This window comes from Tiliqua scincoides, chromosome 2, assembly GCF_035046505.1.
Source record: "Tiliqua scincoides isolate rTilSci1 chromosome 2, rTilSci1.hap2, whole genome shotgun sequence".
Classification (NCBI taxonomy): domain Eukaryota; kingdom Metazoa; phylum Chordata; class Lepidosauria; order Squamata; family Scincidae; genus Tiliqua; species Tiliqua scincoides.
Genome location: NC_089822.1, coordinates 157,562,087 through 157,582,221, shown reverse-complemented (window position 1 = coordinate 157,582,221; position 20,135 = coordinate 157,562,087). Strand labels below are relative to the sequence as shown.

Here is a 20,135-nt window from a genome sequence, read left to right as displayed (position 1 = left end):
GGGAAGAGCATAGGCATGAACATTTATACCCAGCTCGTCTCTGCTCTGTACTGGAGTGCTGAGCATTGTTTCTGTTCTGTTCTGTTGTTAGTTGTGTGGCCATGTGGCTGTGCAGCTCTCGATGCTGAGCTCTGAATGGCTTGGAGCTCAGCTAAACTGATCATAGAATCATAGAGTTGGAAGGCACCTACAAGGTCATCTAGTCCAACCCCCTGCCCATAGCAGGAAATCCTCCTAGAGCATGTCCTGCAGGTGGAGGTTGGTGCTAACAATCATTGCCGAATGCTGGAAGACGTCCCATCCCACCACTTAGCAGCATAGATCCCTTACAGGGTATATTTATGCTGAGTAGAAGCAAGTATGAAAATGAGGGCTGGCTGGGACGATCAGGGTGTGCAAAATGCAGGATCTTTGGCATAGGAACTTGGATGAATACATATTATTGGCCAGGCACTGACAACAGAGAAACGGAAGAGACCAGAGTAAACTACTCCAAGGTGGAATGAGACAGTTCTATTCCTTAGGATCAGGATGACTGCAGCACTGATACATGATAAATTTTCTTTTCCCTTTCCTAATAATCCCCTGGTATTGAATAACCTAAACCAGAAAAGATGCAGCTACAAACTTTACAGGAAGCTGTGCTCTCTTCTGTGCCTCTCTCTCAGTCCCTCTGTGACACAAGGCAGATCTTCTGTCCATACATGCACTGTGTGACTCAGTGAACAGTGCTCAGGGTCAACACTGAGCTAGTACACCAAGGCAGTCATCCTATGTGAATGCACACGTGCAAGACAGCAAATCTGCTGGAACTCAGCGGCACTTACTTATGCGTAAACATAGTTAAGATTGCACTGCCCGTGCTGGATTCACATTCTTCTTGAATTTACATTGCTTTGTGCTCCCAGACCAGGATGACCAGATGTCCTCTTTTTTTTCAGGACATATCCTCTGTTTAAGCCTCATGTCCTGGAAAAGAACTTAAAAGTTCTTTTCCCTGTGAGTGGCTCCTGCAGGCAGCACAGAGCCTTCTTGTAATTAATAAATTATAGGTAATAAATTATATGTAATATAGTTTTAAATTTAATAAGTAGTATGATGATTAAATTAAGCACATGAAATCAATGCATAAGTGTTTTTAGCATTTATTTTGTTATGTTCTACACCAGGGGTGCTCAAACTTTCAACTTTAGGGATGCTGGACCTTTAACAAGTATATAGAAGAGAGAATTGCAGCAGGTGCAACTTGTCATCCCGAAGATGACAAGCTGCACCTGCTGAAATTCTCTCTTCTATACACTTGTTAAAGGTCCAGCATCCCTAAAGTTGAAAGTTTGAGCACCCCTGTTCTACACTCTTCTTGGATGTCCTACATTTTGGGGTACCTTATCCTCTTTAGCGGTTATGACATCTGGTCACCCTGGTCCCAGATGCCTAAACAACTTAGGGCCCAATCCTATCCAATTTTCCAGTGCCAGAGCAGCCGTGCCAATGGGGCGTGCACTGCATCCTGTGGTGGGGAGACAGACACAGAAGCCTCCTCAAGGTATGAGAACATTTGTTTCCTTACCTTGGGGCTGCACTGTGGCTGCACCAGTGATGGAAAGTTGGATAGGATTGGGCCCTTAGGTTGCAATCCTATCCACACTTACTGGAGAGTAAGCCCCATTGACTATAATGGGGCTTACTTCTGAGTAGACATGGATAGGATTGGGCTCTTAAGGATTGCAAACCGCTGCAATAGCGGCTATGGAATAAGCTTCCCTTCCAGTTGTATATTTGGAAGATGACCTCTAGAGGGCGCCGGCTGGCCACGATACGCAGAAGCGAAGATTCTTCGGCAAGGAGGCTTGCAATCCGAAACGGATTTAGGAGGGTCCATGGAAAACATTGGGACTAAAGAGAAAAACTGAGCAGCACGTGTAGTACTGTATTTATTGTACTTATTTATCTGAAAAATTTATACCCCGCTTTTCCCATGCCAAAGCAACTGCCCAGGGCGGCCTACAAAGCTCCATAATAAAAGTACGAATTATCACAATGATAAGTTTAAAAAAACAACATAAAAACTGAGCATTAAAACTTTAATTTTAACCTGAACACTAAAGCATTAAACCAAAGCAAAACAGCTGCAAATCAAAACCCAACATACACTATCGTGTGTACGTCATTGATGATGATGCTATCATCATCATCTACGTATACCATACACACGATGGTGTGTGCTGCGCCCCTGCTAGGGCCACCACCCCCCTGTAATGTATGGGACACAGTGTCAGAAACGGGTATGGAAACGGCAAATGGATTCTGTTCCAATGGCCATACTTGTGTGCCTGCCTCGACTCTGCACTTCAATGCCAGCAGGCACCAGCCAGCCAGCCGCGTTCACACGACCGCCTGCTGAAACCCCCGCAAACGCTACGAGCCGCACGTCACCGTGTGGCCCCCTCCCTTGTTGGGAGGCGTGCTGGGGGTTCTCCTTCATCGGAACCAGCCGCTCAGGTTCTGCTGCCCAGTGAGTCACACTTTCCCCGGAATCGGGAGGTTGGGAAAGACCCGAATGGGAACGCCGGCTGGTGGGTGGCACTCAGAGCCGCCTTGCCTGGCACCGCGCCCCTGCCAGGGCAGGGCCGGGCCACCATCCCCCTGGAAGGAATGCGTGGGGGGAGGGCTGGTCTTCCTTTCCCCTCGGCCCGCTGTAGCCAGACTCCTCAGGGGGCTGGCTGGCTGGCGGGCTAGGCTGCCTGTTGCAGGCGTGAGTTCCTGGTGGGCGGAGCCGGCTCTCCTCCTCGCAGCCCTGCCCTGCGCCGCTGGATGTGGGAGCGGGAGCAGCCTCTCTTCCTGCGCCGGGGTCCTGCAGCAGCATGGATGCGGGCTCCGGCCCCTGCAGCAGCAGCAGCGTCCAGGAAGCGCCCTTCAGCTGCTGCCCCATCTGCCTGGACGCCCTGCGGGACCCGGTCACTACCCCCTGCGGCCACAACTTCTGCCTGAGCTGCATCGCCACCCACAGGCACCGGCACCCCCAGGGGGGCGTCTCGGGGGCCGGCGGGCAGAGCCCCTCTCGCTGCCCGCTCTGCCAGGAGCCCTTCCCGGCCGACCTGCAGCTGCGCAAGAACCACACTCTGGCCGAGCTCCTGCAGCTGCGGCAGCCCGCCCCGAGCAGTCCCGGCCTGGCCATGGCGCCCCCCGAGGAGGCGCCGGAGCCGCGCGCCCTGCCTGGCAGCCCCGCGCAGCCCGGGAGCGCCCAGGAGGAGGAGGAGGTGCTGTGCGACTTCTGCACCGGAGAGGAGCGGGCCAGGGCGGCGCAGTCGTGCCTGGTGTGCCTGGCCTCCTTCTGCGCGCCCCACCTGCAGCCGCACCTCCGCAGCCCCGCTTTCCAGGGCCACCGGCTGGCGCCGCCCTTGCGGCACATCGAGGAGAGTCTCTGCAAGCTGCACCTCCAGCCCCTGGAGTTCTTCTGCCGGCCCGACCGCTGCTGCCTCTGCCAACTGTGCAAGGCGCAGGAGCACCGGGGCCACGACGTGGTGGCCGTGGAGGTGGAGCGCGAGCACCTGGAGGTGAGTGGGGGGGCCCTTTGTCCAGCCTCCCTCCGAGGGGCCGCTGCTGCCCATCCAGGCTGGGCTGGGCTTCCTGGCTGCGAGTTTCAGAGCCCAAGCCTATGCCTGTCTTACTCAGAAGTAAGTCCCATTATAGTCAATGTAGCTTACTCCCAGGAAAGTGTGGCTAGGAATTGCAGCCTTAGCGCCCAACCCTATGCACGTCTACTCAGAAGTAAGTCCCATTATTGTCAATGGAACTTACTCCCAGTTAAGTGTGGATAGGAATTGCAACCTTAGAGCCAAATCACATGCATGTCTACTCAGACGTAAGTCCCGTTATAGTCAATGCAGCTTACTCCCAGGAAAGTGTGAATAGAATTGCCCCCTAACTAGCCAGCGGCAGCCCCAGCATACCTGGAAGAGGACCTTCTCAATGCCTTGCTAAGTTCAGAGAAGCAGCAGCAGCCGGATGGCTTAGGCTGAAATCCTGTCCACACTTACCTGGGAGTAAACCTATTGACTGTAATAGGACTGACTTTTGAGTAAACATGCATAGGATTGGGCCTTAAGTTAGCCCTGGGAATGAGTGGCAGGGTGACATGGATACGGGAACCTCCTGCCAGATGGGCAGCAGGCTGCCAAAGTAGCTGGAAAGACCTACCTAAGCACCCTAGTGCCTAAACTTGGGGCATGTGTCATGCAGGCACAGTCTCCCACTGCAGAGTACTCTGCACGTGCTCAGAGACAGATTCATGAAACTATCTTTCTTGCTTTAACTCATCTGTGCCCGACAGCGTATGCACGCAACATTTAGGTGCTACCTGTAGGGCATGTGGGCAGAAATGGGTTTAAAGGAGAGCGGTGTAGGCTCAATTTCATCTGGAAACCCATTCTTGTCATCCCGGAGGCTTGGGAACAGGCTTCAGGTCCTCAGTGATGAAAGACAGCACCTCAGAGCATCTTTTGAAGAAAACTTGTATTTCATTTTCTAGAAGGAGTGTTGCCATGGTTCATCTTAACATTAAATTTCATACAATTTGATCAAATGACTTAACTCAAAATTCTAGGAGTTGGTGTGGTAGGAAAAGCACTCTGCTTGTGCTCAGAGGCACTCTTGCTCTCTCTCCTGTACCAGGGGTCTCCAAACTTTTTAGCCAGAGGGCCGCATCAAATATCTGGCACAGTTTGGGGGGCAGAAAAAAAATTTAAATATAGAATTTATATAAATAAATTAGAGATGGAACTTAGATGAATGAATAAATGAATGAATGGGCTCATTCATTCAACCTCTCTGGCCCTTAGAACACCCTCCAGATGCAACCAGAGCACAGCTCCAATCATGTTTGGCCAAGTGGGCTAGAGGCTTTCAGGGGACAAGAGGATGGCTGCGGGCCGGATAGAGGCTGGCCATGGGCCGCATCTGGCCCCCAGGCTGGGGTTTGGAGACCCCTGTCCTATACTGTTGCTTCGTAAGCTATGCAGTTCAGCCTTGGAACTGAAAGTGGTCCAGGTGGGTACCTGCTGCAAACAGGTTCTGTGGCATCCTGATGAGTTCCGCAGCAGAACAGGGTAAAGGAATCAGCAGAGCTAGATCTGGGGGGATGACATATTGGGGAATCCGATCATGGATCTCACATGTGCTTTGGTCATGAGCCTGGGGGGGAAATTTTCCTTAACGAAGGGAGTAGAGCAACCAAAATTTAGAGATTCAAAGCAACTCAGGGCCTGGGAGGAATTCTCTATCTGTGGTCTGGGATTCAAGGGACCAGAAGTCTGACTTGAGATAAGTCAACTTCATGAGTGGAATGACAGGGGCTACTGAAGAATGAGGAGTGGCACCTCTAGAGCAGGGGTGTCCAAAGTTTTTGGCAGGAGGGCCACATCATCTCTCTGACACTGTGTTGGGGGCTGGGGACTAAAAGAATTAATTTACATTTAAAATTTGAATAAATTTACATAAATTAATATACTAGAGGTGGAACTTATATGAATGAATGAAGGTCTTGCAATAGCTCAAGGCCTATAAAAGACTTTGCACAAAGCAAGGCTGGCCTTTTCTTTGCTGCCGCTACTGCATCACAGACGTGAAACAGCAAGCAGTGGAGGTAGCCCTCATCCCACAGCTAATGTGAGAGGTCAAACAGTCACCCTCATGCTGAGAGCAGGTGCGTTAGGCCAGTGCGGGCTCCAGCAAGTTTCCAGAGGGCCAGAGGCTCATTGGAGACTGGGGTGTCCCTGAGGGCCGCATTGGGAGTCCTCGGGGGCCGCAAGTGGCCCCAGGGCCGGGGTTTGGGCACCCCTGCTCTAGAGTTATGATGGGGAAATGGGATCAGATGGGAGAAACTGAGGTGTGGTGAATTGGAAAAATTGCTTATAGAGCACTATGTAATATACGTAATTAGCATGGCAGGAGCATGGATAGGGGAGGGTACTGAGGCCAAAGCAGCACAGGCTGCTACAACAGTCCTATTTAGGGAATCCTAGGAATGGCACTGCTAAGGAATCTGAAAGGGTGGGTTGAGGACTTGTTGAAGCAGGGTGTGGGTAATCCAGAATCAGAATAACAAACTGGGCACCTGGTTAGGATGTCACCACTTACTGAGGGAGCAACCAAAAGTCTGATATACACAAGATCACCTCTTAGTGTGCCTTCAGTTAGAAATCTCAACTTCCAAGGCCGCAACAGAACATTGAAGAGGTTGGAAACAGATGCACTATCAGGCAGGGGTTGTGGTCTGAAGTAACAGCCGTGAAAGGGGAGTCATCACGCTAACAGTGAGTTGCTTGGGCTGTAGAAGTAGCTCAGGCCTGGACTATATAAGGCAGAGTGTGTTGGGATTGGCCCTTGGGGGCAGCTGATTGAATGCTCAGGCAGGTTGAAATTGCAGCCTACGTACATGGTGCCCTCAAAACTTAGTCTACCTGGCTTGTAGGCAGTTCTGAGTAGTGTAATGCAGGACACCAGAGCCTGATAACTTGAGCAGATGCAGACTAGGTGGGCAGAAAGCAAGGTAGAACAATGAAGTGGTCTTTAGTATGGGTCTTACACAGAGGAGTCTCAAAGGTTAGGAGACTTATTAAATTTAAATATTCTGCTGTTGGAAGGATGTCGTAATGTACCAAAGGATTTTGCTTAGGGCAAAAAAGATATAGAGACAATTATCTCTTAAGAATTGACTTTTCCCTTACACACTCATTCTGATTAACCTTTGGCAGCTGGATAACAGCATAATGAAGGATGGGAGAACCATATAGGGCATAAATTTCCAAACTTTCCCAGTTTGAAACACACACATCAGAAGGAGGGGAGGAGCAGTGGTGGAGGTGTGCTAGGATGGCTGTGGAGGTGTCAGATGGGTACTGTGCCTCATACAGCTGTCTCTCACCCTTCGTTACTGAACTGGCTTTAGATGGAGAGGTGCATTGATTGTGCAAGGAACTGGCAGGGAGAAGAGGTGGAAGGGAGCCAGGGAGGAGGATGTTTGGAAGGGGTGTGGGGAGCTGGCTGGTGTACGGCTGAAGCCTTAGACCAGTGCTATTCAAACTGGGGCGTCGCAACGCCCCAGCCTGAGGGCCCTGGTGTCTGCACCCTTAAGGGGCGGGGGCAACCTAGAGGTGGGGGGAAGGCAGTGGAGCGATCCCCAGGATCACGCCGCTCAGTGGGCTGCAGGGGCTTGGGTGCACTTACCCAAACCTGCAGCCTCCCTGGGGTGCGGGGAGCCCAGCGCGACTTCTGGCAGGGCTCCCCGCAGCAGGGAAAGTGGATGCGAAGCGATCGCATCCTCCCTGGGAAGGCTGCAGGAGGCTTGGGTAAGTGCACCGAAGCCCCTGCAGCCCCCTGAGCGGCGCAATCCTGGGGATCGCGCCGCTGCCTTCCCCCTGCACCCACTGCCTCCCCCCCCCACCACCACTGCCTTAGACCCTTGGGATCTAGGAGGAGTTGAAAGCTAGGCAATGGAATGAGGAAAATGTGTATAGATGAACACTTCCTCCTGAAGCAGCAACATTTCAAAATTTCTGAAATATCAAGAACTGATGTTTTATTGAATTAAAGTTACACAGAGAGGGAAGGACGCCTCTTGATCTCTGAAGTTATATATGGTGTTGTGTACAAATGCACACACTTCTACTGTTTTTCTGTGTTTAGCTGACTCCTAGAATACTACCCAGTAAGGAAAAAATTGTGTTCCCAAACAATCAACAGGCTGTCTCTAATCATGGACAACACGATATGGACAACAAACATGTGTCGGTGACCTTCTCTTTGGTTGATTCTGTCTGGGCTGCCAGATTACATGCATGCCAGCAATCTGGTGTGTTTGGATTCGGGTAGGAGGCAAAAACAAAAGTTGGGGGAAAGAGTGTGATTAGTTCCGTCTGGTGTTAACTGGGCCCAGCCAGTTCCTGGTCTGACCGTTTTAGCTGCAGTGTGATTGCACCAGGGGCTCATTTCTTCCCCTCGCAGCGCTTTCCCACACAGTGGCTTCAACGGGCTCCTTTATTTCACTTGGCTCCTTTCCCAGGTTCCGCTCCTTGCTTGTTAAGCTTTTGTGTTCCACTGACGATGGGGCTTTTTTTCCATCACTCCCCTTCCCAGATGGCGCTGACTCATCTCCCAAATTTTCACCCACTACTTTTTAATTGAGTTGTCAGTTTCAGTTTAGTTTATCCTAAAGCACAAAATTAGATGGGAATCTCCATTCATCCCCTCCTCCCAAAAAGTGTATTTTACAAGTGTAACAGTGCTTTACAGCTCTTTCAAACAACCCAATTTAACCATTTTTAAATGGAGTATTTAAGGGAGGGAAGGGCAAGCTCCTCCACAAGTGGCCACAGACAGACATCCCCACGAGATCAGACCATGCAAGCAGGTTGCAACTGTACTGAAGCACCTCTGTCTATCCAGTTCCAAGGCATACTGAAATGCTTGGGGTCCAGGTTGCCCATGCGGCTAGTGTGACTGTTAATCATTATGCTTCTGGCCCATTGAATTACAAGTGGAGTGCTTTAAAAAGGAATGCGGACTGGTGTTAGCAAAAGCTAACATAAGCTGTTTAAAGGGCTTGAACTAGTCTGTTATGACCACACCCACAAAGGGCTGGTTGGCAAATCCTGTGATCTGTTCTGGAGAATCCTGTTATGATGTTCTGTTTCAACACCCCTGACATGCATGCAGTGTCTTATGCAGAGATAGAAGCTGCTGTGGCGTGGGCTGGACCACTGTGATTTTCATAGTGGGAGGAGGCCTTTGTAAAACAGGGAGGGAGCCATAGGGATCATCACATACAAGGGGGGGGGGAGGAGATAGCAAAGATGTGGCCAGGGTTGGAAGTGGGGCAAAGTGACAAGGTCTTTAAAAGAGGTGCACTTAGAGATCACAGGGTCATTCCTTGGCATCTCCAATCAAAGTTTCTTGGATAGCAAGACTGGTAAAGAAGTTGACTTAAGACTCTGTACAGCCACCAGGCTTGACAGTACTAGGCTAGAAAGATGAGGAGGAAGCAGTTCTTTATATCCTTGGCCCTGAGGACTTCCCTCCTGCAAAGCAAACCATCCACTGTCCCAATTTCTATTATGAAGATAGCTCAGTCTGTAGCTAAAGAATGAAAGGGAACATGTCTATTAATTTCCCCAGGAGTAAAATGTTATCACTTCTGGTCGAAGGGAAGAGGCAGAGGCCTTCCTGTGTTGCAAAAAATAGATTGTTCTTGGCTCTGTCTCAGGAATTACCACAGTTGGGAAGGCTTGAAGAAGTTTATTTTACTTTGGAATGGCAAGTCTGAAAAATTCTGCCTATGGTGGAATTCATATCCAGCACCAGGATGATGGTTTTTGCATTGAAAAAAGAACACTAGGGCATATGTCCACAGACTGGTTTGCCACCAAACAAGTATCAAACTGATGTGAATGGTTTTTCTGTTTCCCATCTAGATGAATTATTTATTGTTATCAGTTATATACCACGTTTCAAGAGAAAAATTGCAAAGTGACTTGCATAGGAAAAGAATCTGGAGATGGTTCCCTTTCTCACAGTTGCTCATCATATAGTTGCGGTCATCACAGTCTCCATTTAATGCTGGGCAATACACAGCCTTATGTTTGCATACATTTTTATTAATTAGCGCATAGAAGGAGCAACACCCCTGCACCCCATGTACCAGAATTTTTTTTCTTGTTAAAGAGTCTGGACTACTTTACAGTTTAATCTCTTTGCTTTCCCCTACATCCCTTCAAAGAGATCAGTGGGTGATTATGGCCTGCCCAGATAAGCTCTCTTGGTAGTTCTCTAATTTCCTTGCTTTCTGATAGGGGTGAGGGTGTTGATAAGATTTGGGCTGTGGTTGTTTCTTTCACTGATAGTGCAATGATTGTTCCTTTCAATGCAGCCTGTTCAGTCTGGTCTTTATCTCACTCCAGCACATTGTTCAAATGGAGTTTGGAACCCCATGACAGTAGCACTTTGCTCCTTGCTGCTTTCCTGAAATGGGCAGGCATCCAGTCCAAATTCAGATGTTGGACAATTGGGAAGCGGAGAATACAACTTCCCTTCCAGGTCATTCAGAAGTTACTTTTACAAAAACAAACAAGGGAGTACAATACATCATGATTGACCCCAAATGCAAACTGTCTCATGTGTTCAGGCTTGATAGACCATTAAGGGAAGGGAATTCCACACTTGTGGCACAGCGCTGAGAAATTGAACACCACCCTGTGAAACTATGCTGTTCAGATTTCATGCTTGGGATGCTGAAGAGGAGGCAGTCTCTGAGTTTTGCAGAACTCATTTCAAACATGCGCACAAGAAAACTGGTTTGGCATAATTTGTTGCCGGATCTTAAATCTAGGACTGAGCTCATCTCAGTTAGTGGAGGTGACATCTCAGGTGTTCCTGTAATCTAGTGGTTCTCAAACTGGGGTGTTGCAACACCCCAGCCAGAGAGCCCTGGCCTCTGCCCCCTTAAGGGGCAGGGAGGGGGGGGAGGCAGCAGCGCAATCACCAGAATTATGTCACTGTTGAGAGACTCAGGGGCTTGCCTGGAGTCACTACAGCCTGCAGCAGCCTTCTAGAGGAGCCCGGTGCCAGCCGCCACAGGGCACCCAACATGTGGAGATAGTGCAGATAACAATCGTGACCCACTTCCGGTTTGTGATCACGAAACTGGTGGGTCATGATCGTTATTTTGACAGTCTCCGCATGCTGGGGAGTCCTGCGGAGGCAGGTGCGGGGCTCCCTGCACCTCCGGAAGGCTGCTGCAGGCTATGGTGATTCCAGGCAAGCCCCTGTATCCCTTGACAGCCGCATGAGTCTAGCGATAGCGTCATTGCCTCCTCCTCCCCCACAAGAACTTACAGCGGGGCTCAAACTCCCTGTGAGTTTGAGAACCGGTGCTGTAATCCTTCAATTTTTCACTGTTCCTTCAGAGAATAAAATGCAGATTCTGATTCAGAAACATGGGACAGGGTGTTTTAGGTTAATTTGTCCTAGAGTGGATCAGTGAAGGAAAAAGTTATGTGGGATTCATGAAGCAATAAGGTATGTAGAAAGGAAATATAGGGGTTTGGGAAGTGGAGGTAAAAACACTGTGCAAACTGAAATTCCAGTTATTGATTCTTGATATCTGTACCCAGATGTAGGTGGAATTTTGCATTGTAAAAATTTCTGCGTGATCATGAGAATTAGAACAGACATTGGTCCTTTTTAGTAAATGAGGCTTGTAATTCTTCTTTTTCTCTTTTGAACTGAAAGGCCCAGAGACCAAACATTCTTAGCAATATTGAAAATCAGCTGGATGAACTTGGAGTTGCTATTGCACAGACAAGGAGGACGGTGGACCTTATCAAGGTAAAACGGCTTTGTTTTCTTTCATCCAGAGAGCAAGAATTTTGAGCTCCCCCCACCCCTGTAATGTTCCTCTGCCACATCTACTAATGCCAGAAGGGGGTACAGTGGAAGGTGTCTTTAGAATAGGCTGTCTTTTTGTCCACTGACAGCCCAACCCTATTCCTCCTCCTCCCGCTACTGGCAGAATGCATGTTCTGCAGGTGGAAGGATGCTGGCAGAAAGTCATTTCTGCTGGCAAGTGCAGTGAAGCTGCAACCACAGTCACTGGCGGCCTGATGCACCATCTGTTGGGAAGACTCCATTGGCCGGTGTGAGGTGAGTGGCAGTGGGAAGAACAGGGATGGGAAGGGGAGGAAATGGAGGAGTTTCTGAGCAGGGAGAGGGCAGGGAGGGAAACGGAGCAGGGGAGAAATAGGTGTGATTGGAGGCACTGGTGTGGAGCCTAATCCTGTCTCTTTCTCTCTCTGCTACTGTTACACCTTGGTTCTGCACCAGCAAAATCACTGGCTCAGATCTGAGGAGACCCATAGGGAACAAAAGTTCCCTTACCCTGAGGAGACCTCTGCAACTGCCCCCAGCACATGGTCAATCGGCATACCTGCTTTGGGGGGGGGGCAGAATTAGGTACAATTGGGCTATTCATCTATAATGCCAGGAGTCTCTAAACTACAACCCGGGGGCCACATCTGGCCCACCACAAGATTTTATCCAGCTCCTAGCAACTTAAAATATTTTTTTCCAACCACATGGTTGGACAGGTAACACATGCAGTTGTGTTTGCCACACCACCTTCCATATGACCAGAGTGATGTCAGCCTAGCTAATCCTCATTTCAGTCACCTGGGCCATATGCTTTAAGACCCTCAAACCATAATTATTCAATGTAGATCTCACCCTTGTCGATAAAACAAATCGCGTTTCTGCACGTTGACTTTTCAACAACTCCATAAAACAATCGTGGTGATTTTTTCGGCCTGTGAAAATGTGTAAAATATATGATGTGGCCCTCATACTGAAAAGTTTGGAGATCACTGTATAAAGCTATAATACTGAGTCTGTCCTTGTTCCACTTCAGTGTTGTAGCGTTCATTAAAATATTACAAAGAAGGAAATTATTCTTACACATGCAGGTATGCATGTACACACTTTGTTACACACATATGTACATTTTCTGAGAGTTAATGTACATGTGCAGCAGAATCATATGGTACAGCTGTTCCTGGAGTGCACCTCATCCAACTACAAGGGGAGGAACACACGTTTCAGTGCTCTGGAGGAGGGGACTCCTTGCGCTCACAAAAGTAGCATGTCAGGATGAAAAGTGTAGCCTTCGTGTTATATTCTGCAGAGAGTGCTTGCCTATTTAAAGAAATAAGAAGAGCCCTGCTGGATGTGACCAAAGGTCCATCTTGCCCGGCATGCTGTTTCCCACAGTAGCCAACTAGCTATCTTTGGGAAACCCATAAAGTGGGCTTGAAGACTATAGCCCTCACCCATTACTGCTTCCTAGCAACTAGTATTCAGAGGCATTTCTGGGAAACAGATAAGGACAGAAAAGTATTCTCATAATTGGAGCCATATTAGTTCACAGTAGATGTAATATTTTCCAATTTCTTAATCACGGCTAATTGAATAGTAATTACAGGCATTCCTTCCCTCTCCCTTTCCTTTTCAAACTCTAATTTATAGCTAAGGTTAGCATTCAGTTTTGGACAGACAGCAATAACCAAAGTTAGCACTGAAAAGTGTGGGGAGAACTTGAGCATGAGAAAGAATTAAGGTTGAGAGGGAAGGAACAAGAGCTTGTGGGTTTGGAGGTGGGTGAAAAGAAGAAAGTGGAATGCAAATATAACTCTAAGTAGTTCCAAAATAAACTACTTTTTTTTAAAGGGTAGATCTTGGCATGTACATGTTTTCAGGAACTGGAATATGTTGAATGCGCTGTGACTGGCTATAAGCCCACCTCTATGTGTTTAGGGAACTGCTCAGAAGGAAAAGGAAAAGGTTGGCAAACTCTTTGTCGAGACAGCCAATGTCCTTGCAACCTTCCAGAAGGAAGTCTTTGGATTCATTGAAGATGGCGAAAGAACCATGTTGTGTGGAGCTGAGGAGGAGCTGCGGCAGAAAGAGGAGAAGCGTGCCCTGCTGACTGAATGCAGGCAGAACCTGGAGAAGGTCTCCAGCACAGATACCATTTCTTTCCTGCAGGTGTGTCTTGATGATTTTACTCCTTGGGGATTTGCCCTGCCAACAGGGGTCGATCTCAGGGCCACTGCTTCACCCTTTCTGTCCTTTCCCATTTGCATAGGAGGAGAAAGTGGAAGCACCATGCTGCAACTTTTGTATCTCTGTAGAAGTGCAAGGGCAATTTGGGGGGTGCAAGTGGATTTCACTTGATTACACTTATATTCAGGTGGTTCTTTCCTGCCTAGGCTGTACTTTGCCTATGGTGAGTAGAGGATCCCCAGATTTGGGGATTGTAGTGGCAAGCAGTTTTGCAGCTTGTATGTGCTGGATGATTGAGGACCACTTTTCACAACATGCAGCAACAAACCTGGCTTTGCTGCCAAGTGTGCACTGGCTTCCTGAGCTATGCGTGTCTGAGTGACGGCCAGCTGGATCAGTGCTTTCGCACATGTGCAGTACATCCTTTAGTGGTGCTTTCATGCAGGCATGATAGCACTGGTGATAAGAGCCAAATGTTTTGAGCTATGTACGTTTTTACTTCTGCATAGACCTCCAGAATGGAATCAGTGTGTATATGGGGATCTGGTGTACCTGCAATAGGAGCCATAGCCAATCCCATCTCTTTGATGAGTATGCCTGTATGTTTGCAAACACATCTGTTGAGCTTACACTTTACATTTTTAGGAGTACACCGGGACCAGCCCATCCACAAGATCAGCTAAAGCCATTGCCTGAGACTGCAGATTGGTGTGAGATTGGCTGCTCCTTTCTGTCCTCTGCTCCTCCTTCTATTCCCTTGATTGGAAAAGGAAGAGGGGAGTAAAGAGGAAGAGGACACGGGGAGGGGAGTGCTGAGCTACAGCATTGGAGAATAAGAGGAGCAGAGGCTGACACATCACTGGGTAAAGGGAGGTAGCATTTGGCATGCCACATGAGGCATCAGGAGATCTTGGGCAGGTCCTGGTGTAAACTAATCATATTTTAGATGTACACCTAAGTAATGCATGCCTTTTATATTAGGCACCATGCAGTCCAGCAGAAAGGAAAACACCCAGTCTTGATCTGTAATGGTTGTGTGAATTAGCAGTCATCATAATGGGTTACTGAAGAAACTGTGTGGTGCTAGGAACCTTACCCTAAACCAGCGTCTGCCAAACCACAGTCCACGAACTGGATCCAGTGTGGTGCTGAATCCCTCCCCACTGTGAGCAGCACTTACCATTCTGCTGTGCTGTTCACAAGAAACCTCTCCATCTGTGTCGTGCGACCATCTGGGCAGTCATGTCTACCCAGAAATCTGTGCACAAAGCCTGCTGGGACAGTGGGCTACAGATGCAATTGCCCAGAGCGTTGCGTGACAAGGATGGAGGGGCTTCTACTCAGCCAGGTGGTGGAATTGTAAGCACTGGTCTGAACGGGGACCGCTTTACCACGACACAGTGGTCATGAATTTGGTGACTGCTGCCCTAAATAGTGCATGTGCAGGCACTGGAAATTTAATCTGTGAAGATGGGTGGTTTGGGATAGGTAAGTGGGTGTGCTCATGCAATTTGGGGAGGAATAGGCCCCATAGGCTTGCTTTGGCCCCACAATATTTTAATGACCAGAGTATTCACAGTCCCTGCCAGAAGAAAGAGAAAAAGAATCTCTCCTGGGAAACATGTCTGTATTTGTTTCATTTGCAAAGGCTGAATAAAGGACCTTACAGGGAGGAGACACTCTTGGACTCTCTGTTCCTGGATCTACGTTTGGAACAATATAGGGTGCCAATAGCTGTAGCCAGCATAGCTGCTCTGTCCCTCCCTCCCATATGTCTGTTTCCATATCATGAGCTGCAGCCGTCGCCTCTCTGGTGTTCTGGGTGGTGAAAAGTCTGTGGAATGAGCACTACACTCCTTCAATTGCTGTATCTTTTTTTGGCCCAGGAGTTCCAGGCGCTGAAAATAGCAGCAGAAGAGAAAAACTTCCCATGCACAAGCTTCCCGAAAGAGCTGAGCTTTATCAAATCGAGCCAGGCTGTGTCTGCTGTGAAGGAGATGCTAGTGAACATTTGCAAGACTCAGTGGGACCAGCTCTCGGGGAAGGGAGATGAAGGGCCTGTTCTTTATGGGATACCAGAAGGTTTGTAGTGGTGGAAATGCTGTCTGGTTGTTCCACACAGAGCCCTGTAAATGTTGCAGTGCTTTGATGACAGAATTTTTTACTGACTGATAGTTGCCATGCAGACAGTTTCTGCAGGAAGTATCTGTGGTTCTAGAATATCAGGTGCAGGGATCCCAGTAGCTGCCAAAGCTCTGAGCAAAGGCTCTACACGCTCAGTCATCTACTCTCCATATAACTCTAAGGCCCAAATCCTAACCAACATTCCAGCACTGACACAGCTATGCCAATGGGGCATGTGCTGCATCCTGCAGTTGGGTGCAGTCACGGAGGTCTCCTCAAGATATGAGAATGTTTGTTCCCTTACCTTGGAGCTGCATTGCCCTTACCTTGGTGCTGGAAAGTTGGTTAAGATTGCACCCTTAATTAGTCAGAGCTTTGGCAATCTCTGGAACTGTGAGTGGGCTACTATGATTAGCAAGGCCCTACACTTTGCTTCCTCTCCTTTCCCCCAATTCTCAGTGCTTTCGCTCTAGCACCACTCCCTATTTTCTCCCACTTTTTTTTCTAGAAGTTCCTAAATTTTCTTCCCCTCAGTGTAACCGCCATTACCACATTGATGCAAATTTAGCATACTTGCTTCATTTTTCTTTCCCAGGGTTACTTTTACTTGAAGAATTTTGCTTCTCTTATTGTGCATTTTCATACTTGGGGCATTTGAATTCACTGAGCATTCTATATGTCATGTGGTTATCTTTTACATCTCCTGCCCCCTCCAGTTTTTATAAGGCACAATAAGCACTTTTGAGGTGGCATTTGCAACTAGAAAATGAATTTGAAATGCCAGCACCCTCAAAGGGAAAATAGGAGCTCCAGCCACTATCTAAGAGTACGGTGCAGCTGCTCTAAAAATGCATAACAAGACGCTAATTTGGTCTCAGGTTTCTGGGCCCCGTGCCTCATTCTTGCGGTTTTATGAGGTTTCCATAATGACTCAAATAAATCAGAAGGGAACAACTAGACATCACCGGGTGTGGCCACCAGTGGTTTGGGGAGCACATCCAAAATGGCTTTCCTTGAAATACAGCCTTGTCTGTCAGAACACAGGGAAGGATTTTTCTGTTGATCATCTTCAGATTCCCGATTCTTTCTGCTGCAAGAATTAAAGAGTTGTTCTTGCTGGCTTAGTTGCAAGGGGAGGTAGTTTTACCTTCTAACTATGCTTAGATTCCCAATTGTTTATATTTTGCCTGTGCAGCTGCACAACACAGCTTTTTCTAATGAATTTTTTATTTTACTTTGACTAGTATGGTTACTTTTTGGAACTAAGATCATCTTCCCCAGATGGGACCCAAAGAAAACAGCACAGTGCTAGCCTAGCTTTGGCTCCTCTCAGGTCCTACATGCCCGCTCTAAGTAGCGGCAACTTCCCAAAGTGGCTAGGAACTTGGTCTCTGTTATCAGCCCATTCACCTTCACAGCCGGGTTTCAGCTCCTGTTAGGGACAGACGTTTCCTGGATCTGCTTTCAACTCATGGTTTCCTCCTCCCTCCACCTCCCATACCTGCAAGGGCCAGGCAGAATAGTGGCATGACCTTCACAGTAGTATCCCTCCACCTCCAACTCTCTGTGTCAAGGAAAAATGCCATGGGAAGGGGAGCAGAAGGAGGACAGCAGCATGCAAACTCGGAGAATAAATTGCCAATCTAAGCAAACCCAGAATGTATAGGTCTCTTGACTTCCTCCTTTTTCGGTGCTTTTGTTTTTGGTACAGGACAAAAGAGCAATGCTGAATAGCATTCTTTGCTGGCAAACACAGCAGTAGCACAGCCACATGTTAGAATCTTAGATTGTGTGGGAGCATCCAAGGGATTTTGCTCTCCTAATTTATAGGTTTAAGTATCTAAGCACATCAATCATATGGATGAGATAAAAGCTGGGGAGATGTGCCCCCATGTGGCTGTTTGAAATAGTGCATCTGCATCTGAGATCAGCCTCTGTGCTCTGCTGTGAAAGAACCTCTTTATTGTGACTTTTTAAGAGTTGCTGTCTGGAGTGCTTCTGTAAATTTATGACTAATTCTTCTTCCTGCAGTGATCATGGAGCCCCACATTTCAGAAAAAAGCAGCAACCCTGCCTGTTCAGAATCACGGGACTATTTCCTCAAATGTAAGACCATTCATTGGCTTAATAATATTTTTCCCCCCTTTTACTTTGGTGATGTAGGAAGTCTTGGCAGAAAGCAAGTGCATTGCATAAATGTAACCCCATATGAAACTCATGCCAAAGCCAATAAAGAGATAAAAATTATGGGCACAGTTGAGGCAGAAGTTAACCCCTTTAAGTCCCAGTCATTTGAATGCAAGATTTAATTCATCACGTTTTGCTGAATGGTTGGTAAAGAAAAAAGCATTTCAGTAAAAGTGCTACTGCTTCACTTTAGCACAGCTCCCATTTTCCATAACCATTTTTTGTCTCTAAACAACTGATTCCCTGTTCTGTTGAAAAACAACAATAAAAAAAAATTGGTGAAGAACACAAAGTAGCAGAATTAGTGAAAGTTAGTCTTGACCAGCATCATTGCTTTCAATGGGACTTGGACATAGCTTATGGATCAGGGCCAAGTTGTGCAAACAAAACTGACATGCTGAAAACTCAAGTGCAGCTAGAAAAATGTTCCATTTGCACATCGAATTGTTAATTTTGGTCACAGTGCTGGAATTTTCTGGTCACAGAATGCATACTAAATTTAAACCTCCAAACCTCTAGTCCCCAAATCCCCCCACTCTGCTGACAGCTTGATTGTTTTGACATGTCAGTCTGCCTATTTTTTGGTTCTTAGTCCTTGTTTTGGTTTTTCTGCAGCTTTTAGGTTTTTTAATTTTGATTTTGTTGTATTTGATGCTTATATAAAGTGCTTTGAGTTTTCTTTGGAGAGAAGGATGGGATAAAAACCCTCAAATAAATGAAAACGTGCATGAGATCAAACGTAGACCCCTGAAATATCACAATCAACCATTCTATATTTCAGTCTTTGTCTAAAAAAGAAGCAACACCATAATTACCATGTGATCCTCTATGTTTATCCACATTCCTGTCTTATTTCACTTTTTGCACAGTTGCTTTCATCATTGACCTGGACAGTGATACTGCTGACAAGTTCCTCCAGCTCTTTGGAACCAAGGGGGCCAAACGTGTGCTGAATCCCATTGCCTACCCTGATTGCTCAACCAGGTTCATCAACTGTGAGCAGGTCCTGGGTAAGAACCTCATGAACCGTGGCAACTATTACTGGGAAGTTGAGATAATTGATGGCTGGGTGAGCATTGGTGTCATCACAGAGGATTTCAACCCTCAGGAATCATACGACAGAGGCCGTCTAGGCAGGAATGAGAAGTCCTGTTGTCTGCAGTGGAATGGACAGAACTATGTAGCCTGGTTTGGGGGCTTTGACTGCATTATACAACAGCCTTTCTTCCACACCATTGGGGTATACTTGGAATATTCGGAGAAGGTGCTGTCATTCTATGGAGTCAAGGATACAAAGATGACATGCCTGCAGCAGTTCAAAGTTGCTCGCTTCAAAAAGGGCCATTTTGACCCCTTCCAGAATAAGATCAACCACCAGTTTCCATCACTGTTTATGTATAACCTCAAACCAGCCTTTTTCCTTGAAAGCGTAGATGCCCACATGCAGCTTGGGCCTTTAAAGAAGGACTGTGTTTCAGTGCTGAAGCGGCGGTAACTCGCTTAAATTATGGCAGAGAAGAGATTCAGCAAAAAAATCAAAATGAAATCTATGCCAATAACGGGCACTTTCTGAGATGGCTTTGGCTTGCCAAGTCTTCGTTTTTAGCCTCACATATAATCTTAGAGTTCATTCACATTGGTTATATCCCAAAATACAAAGCTTGTTCTTTTTCACCTAATTTTTGAGTCACAATGCTTTTTTAAATGCAGGATATCCCTAGAAGCAGTGTGCCCTTTCACATGACAAGGTAGATAAAAGTAGCCCTTCGAGTTCTCCTTTCTTATCACCAGAAGCAGAGAGCAAATATCTGAATCCAGTTTGAATGCAATAATGGAAATAGTGAAAGATAATTTTTTGGGGGGATAATCATATAAAGAGCTCACATCACACTGTCAGGTATTTTAGATCAGGTTATTCTCCTTGTCAGTTCAATCATTTAAAACAAGATTGGACATACAGGTTGTGCCTTGTTATCCACTGGGATTCCATTCCAGAACTAAGCTGATTACGGGGCTGGGGCACCTTCCTTATGAGGAAAGGCTACGGCGTTTGGGCCTCTTCAGCCTAGAAAAGAGACGCTTGAGGGGGGACATGATTGAGACATACAAAATTATGCAGGGGATGGACAGAGTGGATAGGGAGATGCTCTTTACACTCTCACATAATACCAGAACCAGGGGACATCCACTAAAATTGAGTGTTGGGCGGGTTAGGA

General features: G+C 47.4%; 1 protein-coding gene across 1 annotated transcript; it reads left to right on the top strand.

Annotated features, from left to right (window-relative positions):
- Positions 1-2,699: 2,699 nt before the first annotated feature.
- TRIM47 (tripartite motif containing 47) lies at positions 2,700-20,135 on the top strand. Its single transcript, XM_066614046.1, has 6 exons — positions 2,700-3,557; positions 11,287-11,382; positions 13,360-13,590; positions 15,495-15,690; positions 17,764-17,838; positions 18,789-20,135. Exons 1-6 carry the CDS (start codon positions 2,865-2,867, stop codon positions 19,412-19,414), a joined length of 1,917 nt encoding a protein of 638 aa, XP_066470143.1. The 5' UTR covers positions 2,700-2,864; the 3' UTR covers positions 19,415-20,135.

Bases quoted from the DNA above. Each gene is read 5' to 3' on its own strand.
- TRIM47 (XM_066614046.1), top strand. From the start codon at position 2,865: ATGGATGCGGGCTCCGGCCCCTGCAGCAGCAGCAGCGTCCAGGAAGCG. The intron at 13,591-15,494 runs GTGTGTCTTGAT...TTTTTGGCCCAG, and splicing joins ATACCATTTCTTTCCTGCAG to GAGTTCCAGGCGCTGAAAAT. The intron at 15,691-17,763 runs GTTTGTAGTGGT...TTCTTCCTGCAG, and splicing joins TCTTTATGGGATACCAGAAG to TGATCATGGAGCCCCACATT.